General features: G+C 44.9%; 1 protein-coding gene across 7 annotated transcripts in view; it reads left to right on the top strand.

The window, feature by feature from the left end:
- LOC134931427 (probable N-acetyltransferase camello) overlaps positions 1 to 13334 on the top strand; it is a 71310-nt gene that overhangs the window by 31343 nt on the left and 26633 nt on the right. For 5 of the 7 annotated variants that reach the window (XM_063925416.1, XM_063925414.1, XM_063925418.1 and 2 more), the window contains one exon: positions 3016 to 3776. The exons of the other annotated variants lie outside the window; for them this stretch is intronic. In XM_063925416.1, the coding sequence (XP_063781486.1) occupies positions 3029 to 3691 (663 nt within the window). In that variant the 5' untranslated portion in view covers positions 3016 to 3028 and the 3' untranslated portion in view covers positions 3692 to 3776. Of the gene's footprint in view, positions 1 to 3015; positions 3777 to 13334 lie in introns of those variants that run through there. 7 annotated transcript variants of the gene reach the window in all.

Below are 13334 nucleotides of genomic sequence, written 5' to 3'. Positions count from 1 at the left end.
TGTTGGGAAGTTTCTACTATGTATCTTAGGTGTCGTTATATCGATTGGATTGATATTTAGATGCGGGCAGGCTTTAATAAGGTGCAAACAAAGTACCAGAGTGATGAGTTTGAGGAGTGAGGAAACTGTAATTAACCTGGATTTGATTTACGACCCAACGATAGAAACAATGATGTGATGAAAATGCGATTTCTACGGTCCGTTTCTTTCACCTGTTTTTCTGGTTTTTCTCCAAGATAACAAGACCCCCTTGGACGAGGAAGTTGATGAGACGCTATACAGACAACGGATAGACCAAAGAAGAAGTTTGACCACTTGAGATATGGACACTTGATGAACTTTGCCATGGATCCCCAGTTTCCCTAGAATTCTTAAAATTACGCTAGCCCAACATTTTTTGTAAATCTAATGGCATTGACAAAGCTTATTGCTCACGCTTAATGAGCAAAACAGCGCAAAGAAGACGACTTTCAACTGATACCGAACAAAACTTCAACCGACAGATGTACATTAACCTGACATAGAATACCACCGCATTTACCGTAATTATGTCTTTTCTTCATTTCTACAACCCTCAGGTAATGACACACATAGTATAGGGAATACAGGCACAGATATCAGCAATCACATATTCCCCCATTCATGTATCATCAACTAAAATGTGCTCCCCATTTTGTTCAAAATCCGAAAAGAGCTCGGTAAAGTTTGACAGCCCATCCACAGACCTGTACCACGGGATAAGAAGGAATTCAAATGTATACTTCGCAATACCTCGAAGCTTGATTTACAACACGTACGGCACGATGATACATGACCCCCCAAACATGGACTCATACACACATGCTTCTGCTATCACACTAGGTCATACCTTCTTCACACCTACTCCTCTCTCCTCCCTCACCCAACCATGGAAATGAATTAACCCCTGACATATATTTTTCTCCTTTTTGAAATGTTTTAGAAGGTGGCAGTTATTATTGACTGCCAAAGGGTGGACTGTCAAAGTCAGAAAAATATCTCTATGCACACTACCATATTTGCACCTCACACAGGTCTGTGCTGCGCGTGCGTACGCTCTCCCGTACGTGCGCATACTCACAGTCGCGGGCACCCGCAGGCGCATGGTATGCGTATTTACGGTAGAGTTTATGCGATCATAGCGTGCGACTCAATCATTACATATTTTCACTAATAATGTATTTTGTAGATCATGGTCCCTTTGATAGATTCTGAAAGTTTGGTTAATATAGAATGTTTATGAACAGAGGAATCCCTCTTTGTTTGATACGAAGGGTCAGATAGGAGTAATACAGTGGTGTTTAGTATCCATCGGAAGAATATTTAATTAGAAATATTCCGGTGTTGGTTTGAAGCAGATCAATCGCTCGTGCGAATAGTTATGGACATAAGAAGTTTATGAACATTTACTTTATTTGCACTTTATTACCCATGCGGCGGGAAACCCAGTTTCCCTCCCACCTGAGCAGTTGGAAATAGTCACAGCCCACCTGTATGAATCAACCTATGACCTTTTGTTATAATGCTAAGCCGAATTCCTGTGTCCAATGAACAATGAGATTGTAGGGACCATTGAATTGTATTGTGTGTGGGGCATAAATAGCGGGCCGACCATATCCAACTTCACTCTCTTCAACGGTTCTCATTGCTGATAATCGGGAGCTGGATATCGAGGCGCATGCGATCGTTCCCCTTGTGCGTAAGTTCTCTCCGTAATCATATTGTCTTACTGTGAGCCATTTCTCTCTCTCCCTCTCTTCTCTTTCTCTCGTATTTTTCCTTGATTAGAATTGAATTGTATTGTATTGTATTTCCTGTGTAGTTATCTGGTTAGTTGGTTTATGTTATATTGTAGTGTATGCTTTGTACTGTGATTCCTTTTGCAAGTATAATAGTCATAATACACATAATAGGTTTCGGACCCTAAGCCCAGGTATCTGTGTATTCTTTATAGTATTAAGTACTCCCTGAGCATCGGTGACGCTCAAGCAGCTTTGTAGTTAATCAGGTTACACAAGGTTGCACTTACACTTTGTCTCTACATTAAGGTTTGCTGTGTATTTCATTACTAAAGGTATAGATATAAAGGTTTAACGTTGTGAGCGTCTGCATCGCTGGTGATCTCCTCGTGGTCCCGAGCGCCGCTACGCTATAGCGAATCATTACGATAAGTCAACAGCCAATAGTCTGCCTGCCTGCGATCACTTGGCCGTGAGTGAACGTGACGCCTGAGCGTCTCGATCACGGCTAAGCGATCGATACGCAACTTGCGTACCCTTACGGTACTTCTCACGTAGATAGCGTACAGTGTTCTTAGACCTCATAAAGGGTTATATACACGATAAATATTTAGCTTTATCAGTAGTTATTAATTCGCCCCTGAGGGCTGACAGCCTTCAGCAGCAAAGGGGTTAATGAAGCAGAGCTCTTTCAGGGCCATAAAGGCTGGTAGGGTAGCACAATGAGCTCCGCAGCACGGGAGAAGTCTTGTATGCGGGGGTGGGAGGAGGTAGCCCGCGCAGAGGCTCAATTTTGGAGTTGAATTTCGAAAAATCCCCGCTTATTGGGTGCCTGCAAATAACTGTCACAGTTTCCAGACCTATCAGCAGGTCACATGTTCCAGGTCACCCAGCAGATGCACAGGGAGTGGTCACCAACATTTCCAGAGCACAATCTTGATCCATTGTAAATGGCATGAGGACATTTTGCAACATACTGTACCTCTGAAACTAAGCAACCAATTACAACGCCGATATAATTCTTCATCTCTATGGACCAAAACCTTTCATTTGTTAGATATGCCCTGCTCAGACAATGACACCATGGAAATTGTTCTTCTGCTATTAATATATAGATGGCGGAGTAAACCTGTTTTTGCCTCTTAAATTATTGCTGCTATAAATCTAAAATCTTACTTGCTGAAATCACGCCCCATTACCCCTGTGACTGTAACAGAGAGCATATAGTGCTTACCCCTGTCTTCCCATGTCACTGCAGGCTCCGAGAGGCGATGACTGACTACACCATTCGAGTCTACAAGAACAGAGACTACAATGCAGTACGCATGCTGTTTGCTGAAGGGATGATGGAACACGTTCCGGCCACCTGTGCCTACATACTGAAGCTTCCCCGAGTCCAGTTTGTTCTCTTCATATCATTTATCACCCTGCTTTTAATATCAAGGTCCTACTTGCTGTCCCTGATCAGTCTGGCCGTTGTGTTCACCGCCGGGCGGCGGCTGTTGATGTCAGAGTTCCACCAGTATGTGGAAGAGAGTCAGCGAGGGGACCTGCTTGACATTGAAGAGTCCTACATGGCAAGCAACAACTCCTGCTTCTGGGTGGCGGAGTCCGGTGGCAGGGTTATAGGTATGGTGGGCGTTCAATCAGTCCCGCGTTCCGGTGAAGTTATGACGCTAAGGCGCTTGTCCGTGGCCAAGGACAGGCGGCACCAGGGCATTGCAAGGACTCTATGTCTGAAAGTGATAGAGTTTGCTGCTCAACGTGGATTCAAGGTTGTGAGGCTGGAGACCTCAATGATACAAACTGCATCTCACCAATTATATGAAAAGCTGGGTTTCCAGAAGACGGATTCCAAGATCCTTCCATCTCTGTTCGGGAGATTCGCAAACTTCTCTATCATGACTTATGAATATGGGATCAACGATGACTAAACTGAGAGACTGACGGTTATACCATGGCTGCATGCACTTTATATACCAATAATAAAGTTCTAGGACTATTGTCATTGACTTGTAAGGAGACAGAGTGCTCGCAGTGCTGGAGAGTGGGGGGAATGAGAGGAGTAGGGTGGTCTTTACACAGTAATAGGAAAAGGTCACAGCTGGTATAGCAGGATGGTGGCCTAGAGTGGACCTTAGGTCAGGTGAGGGTGCATTAGTATGAGGGATGTACTATAGGAAGGAGCAGGACAGGTGCTAGGTAGCGCCATTTGCATAAAGTTACCCTAATACTCGCAGCTACAGGTGCTTCTGCCTCCACCTCTGTGCACCCCCTGTATACAGCATAGGGTGGCTGTAGTGAGTGTTGGAGAAGAAGGCCACTAGATCAGGGCAGGGTAGGTATAGGAGAGAGGAGCACTGCTGGTGAAGGTGAGAAGTGTTTTGGGTGGAGAGTACTTAGGGGGTCTTTATATGCGTCTGGGTTTTGTGCATGAGGTGAGGTGAGGCTGAGGAAAAGGAGGATGAAGAAAGACAAGTTGGAGACATTAGAGGTGGGGAGAAGTGGACTAGGAGGACAAGTTCAAGGGCGTGTCTATCAGAGATGGTGGGGTATAATACAGTACACTTGGAGAGACCAAAAGAGAGGGAGAGAAGTTTTTTGGCCCCTGAGACAGTGGCCGATGTGAATGTTGGACTCTCCTGGTATGAGGGTAGGCAGGTCTAGTCTAGTAGATAAAGAGATGTCTATTGCATAGGGAAATCATTTTCTAGTCAGTGAGAAAGAGAGACTTTAGAGACAAAATATAGCTTTTATTATTATGTTTAAACTAAAACCTACCACTGTTTCCTATCAAATTACATATTTATCAAAACATATAGAGTAAGGTATAGGTGCTAATAGTAAGAACATTCACCAAATGAAAATGATATTCAGCTATGTGCTTATATCTGGTCTTTGGAGCGTAGTGTGGAGCGTAATATAGAAATAGTTACAGGATACGATTATTATGTAATATATTAGCCACACAGCAGTGATTATTATATAGTTATTACTACAATATAGAACTGATATTTCATTAAAGTATTGTTCAGTGCTGATTAGCCACTTACATACTGTGAAACTTCTTATATATTAGGTAATATTGAAGCGCCAAAAATGTCCATTTGGATATATATAGTCACATAAAAGTATAATGATCACGGAGACAGATATAATTCTCACTGGGGAAACTCCCTCTAGTCCAGCGTTTCCCAAACCTTTTTGTATGACGTCAATGTCCTCCTTAGGGTATCCGGACTCCAGGTCGACAACAAAAAAAGGTCGACACACCTTAGGTCGACGCCAATTGGTCGACACACCTTAGGTCGACATGGAACAAGGTCGACATGGAAAAAGGTCGACATGAGTTTTCCATTTTTTTCTTTTTTGGAACCTTTTCAGACTTAACGATCCACGTGGACTACGATTGGAACGGTAATCTGTGCCGAGCGAAGCGAGCCATGCGTGGGGACGCGGTTCACTAATTGGGGTTCCCGGTCACTCTATGAAGAAAACGACACCAAAAAAACATAAAAACTCATGTCGACCTTTTTCCATGTCGACATTATTCCTGTCGACCTTTTGTCCATGTCGACCCAAGGTGTGTCAACAAATTGGCATCGACCTAAGGTGTGTCGACCTTTTTGTTGTCGACCTGGAGTCCCAGACCCCTCCTTAGGGTCAGTTGTGTGGTGAGGGACAGGATCTGTTTCTGTTGGTCACATATATTATGATTAGCAGCCACCAGCACTGGTTTCACCAATTACATTGGCCATAAATCATTTGAATTGGTCCTGGACCACCAATCCAAGGCACCCCTGCAAGTGTCCCGAGTATTGATGTGCACCGGAAATTTTTCGGGTTTTGTGTTTTGTTTTTGGATTCGGTTCCGCTGCCGTGTTTTAGATTCGGACGCGTTTTGGCAAAACCTCCCTGAAAATTTTATGTCGGATTCGGGTGTGTTTTGGATTTGGATGTTTTTTTACAAAAACCCTCAAAGACAGCTTAAATCATAGAATTTGGGCGTCATTTTGATCCCATAGTATTATTAACCTCAATAACCATAATTTCCACTTATTTCCAGTCTATTCTGAACACCTCACAATGGGCCTCATTCCGAGTTGTTCGCTCGTTATTTTTCTTCACATCGCAGCAATTTTCCGCAAACTGCGCATGCGCAATGTTTGCACCGCGCCTGCGCCAAGTAAATTTGCTAAGAAGTTTGGTATTTTACTCACGGCTTAACGAAGAAATTTCTTTGTTCTGGTGATCGGAGTGTGATTGACAGGAAGTGGGTGTTTCTGGGCGGAAACTGGCCGTTTTATGGGAGTGTGCGGAAAAACGCTGCCGTTTCTGGGAAAACGCGGGAGTGGCTGGAGAAACGGGGGAGTGTCTGGGCGAACGCTGGGTGTGTTTGTGAAGTCAAACCAGGAACGAAAAGGACTGAACTGATCGCAGTGGCAGAGTAAGTATTGAGCTACTCAGAAACTGCAAAGAAATTTCTAATCGCTATTCTATTCGCTTTTTTGCGAATCTTTCGTTCGCTATTCTGCAAAGCTAAGATTCACTCCCAGTAGGCGGCGGCTTAGTGTGTGCAAAGCTGCTAAAAGCAGCTAGCGAGCGAACAACTCGGAATGAGGGCCTATATTATTATTAGTCCTAAAATTTGCACCAAGGTCACTGGATGACTAAGCTAAGCGACCCAAGTGGCCGACACAAACACCTGGCCTATCTAGGAGTGGCACTGCAGTGTCAGACAGTATGGCAGATTAAAAAAATTGTCCCCAAACAGCACATGATGCAAAGAAAAAAAGAGGCGCAATGAGGTAGCTGTGTGACTAAGCTAAGCGACACACAAGTGGCCGACACAAACACCTGGCCCATCTAGAAGCGGCACTGCAGTGTCAGACAGGATGGCACTTCAAAAAAATAGTCCCCAAACAGCACATGATGCAAAGAAAAAAAGAGGTGCAATGAGGTAGCTGTGTGACTAAGCTAAGCGACCCAAGTGGCCGACACAAACACCTGGCCCATCTAGGAGTGGCACTGCAGTGTCAGACAGGATGGCAGATTAAAAAAATTGTCCCCAAACAGCACATGATGCAAAGAAAAAAAGAGGCACAATGAGGTAGCTGTGTGACTAAGCTAAGCGACCCAAGTGGCCGACACAAACACCTGGCCCATCTAGGAGTGACACTGCAGTGTCAGACAGGATGGCAGATTAAAAAAAATTGTCCCCAAAAAGCACATGATGCAAAGAAAGAAAGAGGCGCAATGAGGTAGCTGTGTGACTAAGCTAAGCGACCCAAGTGGCCGACACAAACACCTGGCCCATCTAGGAGTGGCACTGCAGTGTCAGACAGGATGGCACATCAAAAAAATAGTCCCCAAACAGCACATGATGCAAAAAAAAAAAGAGGTGCAATGAGGTAGCTGTGTGACTAAGCTAAGCGACCCAAGTGGCTGACACAAACACTTGGCCCATCGAGGAGTGGCACTGCAGTGTCAGACAGGATGGCACTTCAAAAAATAGTCCCCAAACAGCACATGATGCAAAGAAAAATTAAAGAAAAAAGAGGTGCAAGATGGAATTGTCCTTGGGCCCTCCCACCCACCCTAATGTTGTATAAACAGGACATGCACACTTTAACAAACCCATCATTTCAGCGACAGGGTCTGCCACACCACTGTGACTGAAATGACTGGTTGGTTTGGGCCCCCACCAAAAAAGAAGCAATCAATCTCTCCTTGCACAAACTGGCTCTACAGAGGCAAGATGTCCACCTCCTCCTCTTCCTCCAATTCCTCACCCCTTTCACTGTGTACATCCCCCTCCTCACAGATTATTAATTCGTCCCCACTGGAATCCACCATCTCAGGTCCGTGTGTACTTTCTGGAGGCAATTGCTGGTGAATGTCTCCACGGAGGAATTGATTATAATTCATTTTGATGAACATCATCTTCTCCACATTTTCTGGAAGTAACCTCGTACGCCGATTGCTGACAAGGTGAGCGGCTGCACTAAACACTCTTTCGGAGTACACACTGGAGGGGGGGCAACTTAGGTAAAATAAAGCTAGTTTCTGCAAGGGCCTCCAAATTGCCTCTTTTTCCTGCCAGTATACGTACGGACTGTCTGACGTGCCTACTTGGATGCGGTCACTCATATAATCCTCCACCATTCTTTCAATGGTGACAGAATCATATGCAGTGACAGTAGACGACATGTCAGTAATCGTTGGCAGGTCCTTCAGTCCGGACCAGATGTCAGCACTCGCTCCAGACTGCCCTGCATCACCGCCAGCGGGTGGGCTCGGAATTCTTAGCCTTTTCCCCGCAGCCCCAGTTGCGGGAGAATGTGAAGGAGGAGCTGTTGACGGGTCACGTTCCGCTTGACTTGACAATTTTCTCACCAGCAGGTCTTTGAACCTCTGCAGACTTGTGTCTGCCGGAAAGAGAGATACAACGTAGGTTTTAAATCTAGGATCGAGCACGGTGGCCAAAATGTAGTGCTCTGATTTCAACAGATTGAGTCTGCCCTGCTCCACTTGTCCACATGTCCGTGGTTAAGTGGACATTGGGTACAACTGCATTTTTAGGACACTGGTGACTCTTTTTCTGATGTCTGTGTACATTTTCGGTATCACCTGCCTAGAGAAATGGAACCTAGATGGTATTTGGTACCGGGGACACAGTACCTCAATCAATTCTCTAGTTCCATGTGAATTAACTGTGGATACCGGAAACACGTTTCTCACCACCCAGGCTGCCAAGGCCTGAGTTATCCGCTTTGCAGCAGGATGACTGCTGTGATATTTCATCTTCCTCGCAAAGGACTGTTGGACAGTCAATTGCTTACTGGAAGTAGTACAAGTGGTTTTCCGACTTCCCCTCTGGGATGACGATCGACTCCCAGCAGCGCCAGCAGCAGTAGGCGTTACACTCAAGGATGCATCGGAGGAATCCCAGGCAGGAGAGGACTCATCAGACTTGACAGTGACATGGCCTGCAGGACTATTGGCCTTCCTGTGTAAGGAGGAAATTGACACTGAGGGAGTTGGTGGTGTGGTTTGCAGGAGCTTGGTTACAAGAGGAAGGGATTTAGTTGTCAGTGGACTGCTTCCGCTGTCACCCAAAGTTTTTGAACTTGTCAATGACTTCTGATGAATGCGCTCCAGGTGACGTATAAGGGAGGATGTTCCTAGGTGGTTAACGTCCTTACCCCTACTTATTACAGCTTGACAAAGGCAACACACGGCTTGACACCAGTTGTCTGCATTTCTGTTGAAATAATTCCACACCGAAGAGGTGATTTTTTTTGTAATTTGACCAGGCATGTCAATGGCCATATTCTTCCCACGGACAACAGGTGTCTCCCCGGGTGCCTGACTTAAACAAACCACCTCACCATCAGAATCCTCCTTGTCAATTTCCTCCCCAGCGCCAGCAACACCCATATCCTCATCCTGGTGTACTTCAACAGTGACATCTTCAATTTGACTATCAGGAACTGGACTGCGGGTGCTCCTTCCAGCACTTGCAGGGGGCGTGCAAATGGTGGAAGGCGCCACCTCTTCCCGTCCAGTGTTGGGAAGGTCAGGCATCGCAACCGTCACAATTGGACTCTCCTTGGGGATTTGTGATTTAGAAGAATGCACAGTTCTTTGCTGTGCTTTTGCCATCTTAACTCTTTTAAGTTTTCTAGCAGGAGGATGAGTGCTTCCATCCTCATGTGAAGCTGAACCACTAGCCATGAACATAGGCCAGGCCCTCAGCCGTTCCTTGCCACTCCGTGTCGTAAATGGCACATTGGCAAGTTTACGCTTCTCCTCAGACGATTTTGATTTAGATTTTTGGGTCATTTTACTGAGCTTTATTTTTTTGGATTTTACATGCTCTCTACTATGACATTGGGCATCGGCCTTGGCAGACGACGTTGATGGCATTTCATCGTCTCGGCCATGACTAGTGGCAGCAGCTTCAGCACGAGGTGGAAGTGGATCTTGATCTTTCCCTATTTTACCCTCTATGTTTTTGTTCTCCATTTTTTAATGTGTGGAATTATATGCCAGTAATATATCAATAGCAATGGCCTACTACTATATATACTGCGCACAACTGAAATGCACCACAGGTATGGATGGATAGTATACTTGACGACACAGAGGTAGGTAGAGCAGTGGCCTACTGTACCGTACTGCTATATATTATATACTGGTAGTCAGCAAAATTATGCACTGTCCTCCTACTATATATATACTGCGCAAAACTTAAATGCACCACAGGTATGGATGGGATAGTATACCTGACAACACAGAGGTAGGTAGAGCAGTGGCCTACTGTACCGTACTGCTATATATTATATACTGGTGGTCAGCAAAATTATGCACTGTCCTCCTACTATATATATACTGTGCACAAAAACTTAAATGCACCACAGGTATGGATGGGATAGTATACTTGACGACACAGAGGTAGGTAGAGCAGTGGCCTACTGCACCGTACTGCTATAAATTATATACTGGTGGTCAGCAAAATTATGCACTGTCCTCCTACTATATATACTATATATATACTGCACAAAACTTAAATGCACCACAGGTATGGATGGGATAGTATACTTGACGACACAGAGGTAGGTAGAGCAGTGGCCTACTGTACCGTACTGCTATATATTATATACTGGTGGTCAGCAAAATTATGCACTGTCCTCCTACTATATATATACTGCGCAAAACTTAAATGCACCACAGGTATGGATGGATAGTATACTTGACGACACAGAGGTAGGTAGAGCAGTAGACTACTGTACCGTACTGCTATATATTATATACTGGTGGTCAGCAAAATTATGCACTGTCCTCCTACTATATATATACTGCGCAAAACTTAAATGCACCACAGGTATAGATGGGATAGTATACTTGACGACACTGAGGTAGATAGAGCAGTTGCCTACTGTACCGTACTGCTATATATTATATACTGGTGGTCAGCAAAATTATGCACTGTCCTCCTACTATATATATACTGTGCAAAACTTAAATGCACCACAGGTATGGATGGATAGTATACTTGACGACACAGAGGTAGGTAGAGCAGTGGACTACTGTACCGTACTGCTATATATTATATACTGTTGGTCAGCAAAAGTATGCACTGTCCTCCTACTATATATATACTGCGCAAAACTTAAATGCACCACAGGTATGGATGGATAGTATACTTGACGACACAGAGGTAGAGCAGTGGACTACTGTACCGTACTGCTATATATATACTGGTGGTCAGCAAAATTCTGCACTGTCCTCCTACTATATACTACAATGCAGCACAGATATGGAGCGTTTTTCAGGCAGAGAACGTATAATACTAGTGGTCACTGGTCAGCAAAACTCTGCACTGTCCTCCTACTATATAATACTGGTGTTCCCCAGTCCCCACAATAAAGCACACTGAGCACAGATATTTGCAGCACACTGAGCACAGATATGGAGCGTTTTTCAGGCAGAGAACGTAGATATTTGCAGCACACTGAGCACAGATATTTGCAGCACACTGAGCACAGATATTTGAAGCACACTGAGCACAGATATTTGCAGCACACTGAACACAGAAACTGAGAGAACGCCAGCCACGTACTCTCACTATCATCTCCAATGCACGAGTGAAAAATGGCGGCGACGCGCGGCTCCTTATATAGAATACGAATCTCGCGAGAATCCGACCGCGGGATGATGACGTTCGGGCGCGCTCTGGTTAACCGAGCAAGGCGGGAAGATCCGAGTCTGCTCGGAACCGTGCAAAAAAGGGTGAAGTTCGGGGGGGTTCGGATCCCGAGGAACCGAACCCACTCATCACTAGTCCCGAGGCGCCCCAGGGTGCACGGCACACAGTGTGAGAACCACTGCACTAGTGTGCGAGGTGTCATACATCCCCATTCATAAACTGGCGTAAGATCATTTCTATATGACATAGTATTTGTCAGCTTTTGTGAACTAATAAGAACTGATGATGTGTTTGGAATCAGCGTTTGTACATACAGGGCAGGTGTTACTGCATCCGCCAGTGTTCCAGTGACAGTGGGTAGTGAATGATACATAGCAGAGACACTGCCTGTAGCTCAGTATGAAGGATTATAGTATGTAATTCACATGTTTCACAATGTTCTTATAATGTAAGTCTTTCCTGAGGCCTCAGGCAGAGTATATTAGAGGATTCATTTTCATTCACCATAGTTTGCAGAGTATCAGGATGTTCCCGGAGTGCAGTATTAATGTAACGTTACTGCATTGACCAGTAGTCCCGGAGTGCAGTATTAATGTAACGTTACTGTAGTGACCAGTAGTCCCGGAGTGCAGTATTAATGTAACGTTACTGTAGTGACCAGTAGTCCCGGAGTGCAGTATTAATGTAAGGTTACTGTAGTGACCAGTAGTCCCGGAGTGCAGTATTAATGTAACGTTACTGTAGTGACCAGTAGTCCCGGAGTGCAGTATTAATGTAACGTTACTGTGGTGACCAGTAGTCCCAGAGTGCAATATTAATGTAATGTTACTGTAGTGACTAGTAGTCCCAGAGTGCAGTATTAATGTAACGTTACTGTAGTGACCAGTAGTCCCAGAGTGCAGTATTAATGTAACGTTACTTTAGTGACCAGTAGTCCCGGAGTGCAGTATTAATGTAACGTTACTGTATTGACCAGTAGTCCCGGAGTGCAGTATTAATGTAACGTTACTGTACTGACCAGTAGTCCTGGAGTGCAGTATTAATGTAACGTTACTGTAGTGACCAGTAGTCCCGGAGTGCAGTATTAATGTAACGTTACTGTGGTGACCAGTAGTCCCAGAGTGCAATATTAATGTAATGTTACTGTAGTGACTAGTAGTCCCAGAGTGCAGTATTAATGTAACGTTACTGTAGTGACCAGTAGTCCCAGAGTGCAGTATTAATGTAACGTTACTGTAGTGACCAGTAGTCCCGGAGTGCAGTATTAATGTAACGTTACTTTAGTGACCAGTAGTCCCGGAGTGCAGTATTAATGTAACGTTACTGTAGTGACCAGTAGTCCCAGAGTGCAGTATTAATGTAACGTTACTGTAGTGACCAGTAGTCCCGGAGTGCAGTATTAATGTAACGTTACTGTATTGACCAGTAGTCCCGGAGTGCAGTATTAATGTAATGTTACTGTAGTGACCAGTAGTTCCGGAGTGCAGTATTAATGTAACGTTACTGTAGTGACCAGTAGTCCCGGAGTGCAGTATTAATGTAATGTTACTGTAGTGACCAGTAGTTCCGGAGTGCAGTATTAATGTAACGTTACTGTAGTGACCAGTAGTTCCTGGATAGGAACACCGGTGACACTCCACTTCCACGTTATCCTATCACTTGTTAGGCATTACTGGTCTGGCAAGGATATTAGCCAGACATAACCTCTCAGCGGGGGTCAGAGGAGGGGGCCATATACTGTACACTCTCTGCACCCCCCCCCCCCCTCCCCCTCTCGTGCTGGTGCAGGCGCAGAAAATGGTGGCACTGTGCAACATCCCCAGTAAATGGTGCTGACCGCAAGGTACATGCAGGGCCGGATTAAG

This window comes from Pseudophryne corroboree, chromosome 1, assembly GCF_028390025.1.
Source record: "Pseudophryne corroboree isolate aPseCor3 chromosome 1, aPseCor3.hap2, whole genome shotgun sequence".
Classification (NCBI taxonomy): Eukaryota; Metazoa; Chordata; class Amphibia; order Anura; family Myobatrachidae; genus Pseudophryne; species Pseudophryne corroboree.
Note: the sequence above shows the minus strand (reverse complement) of the source record. Positions and strands in the feature narration are given on the sequence as shown.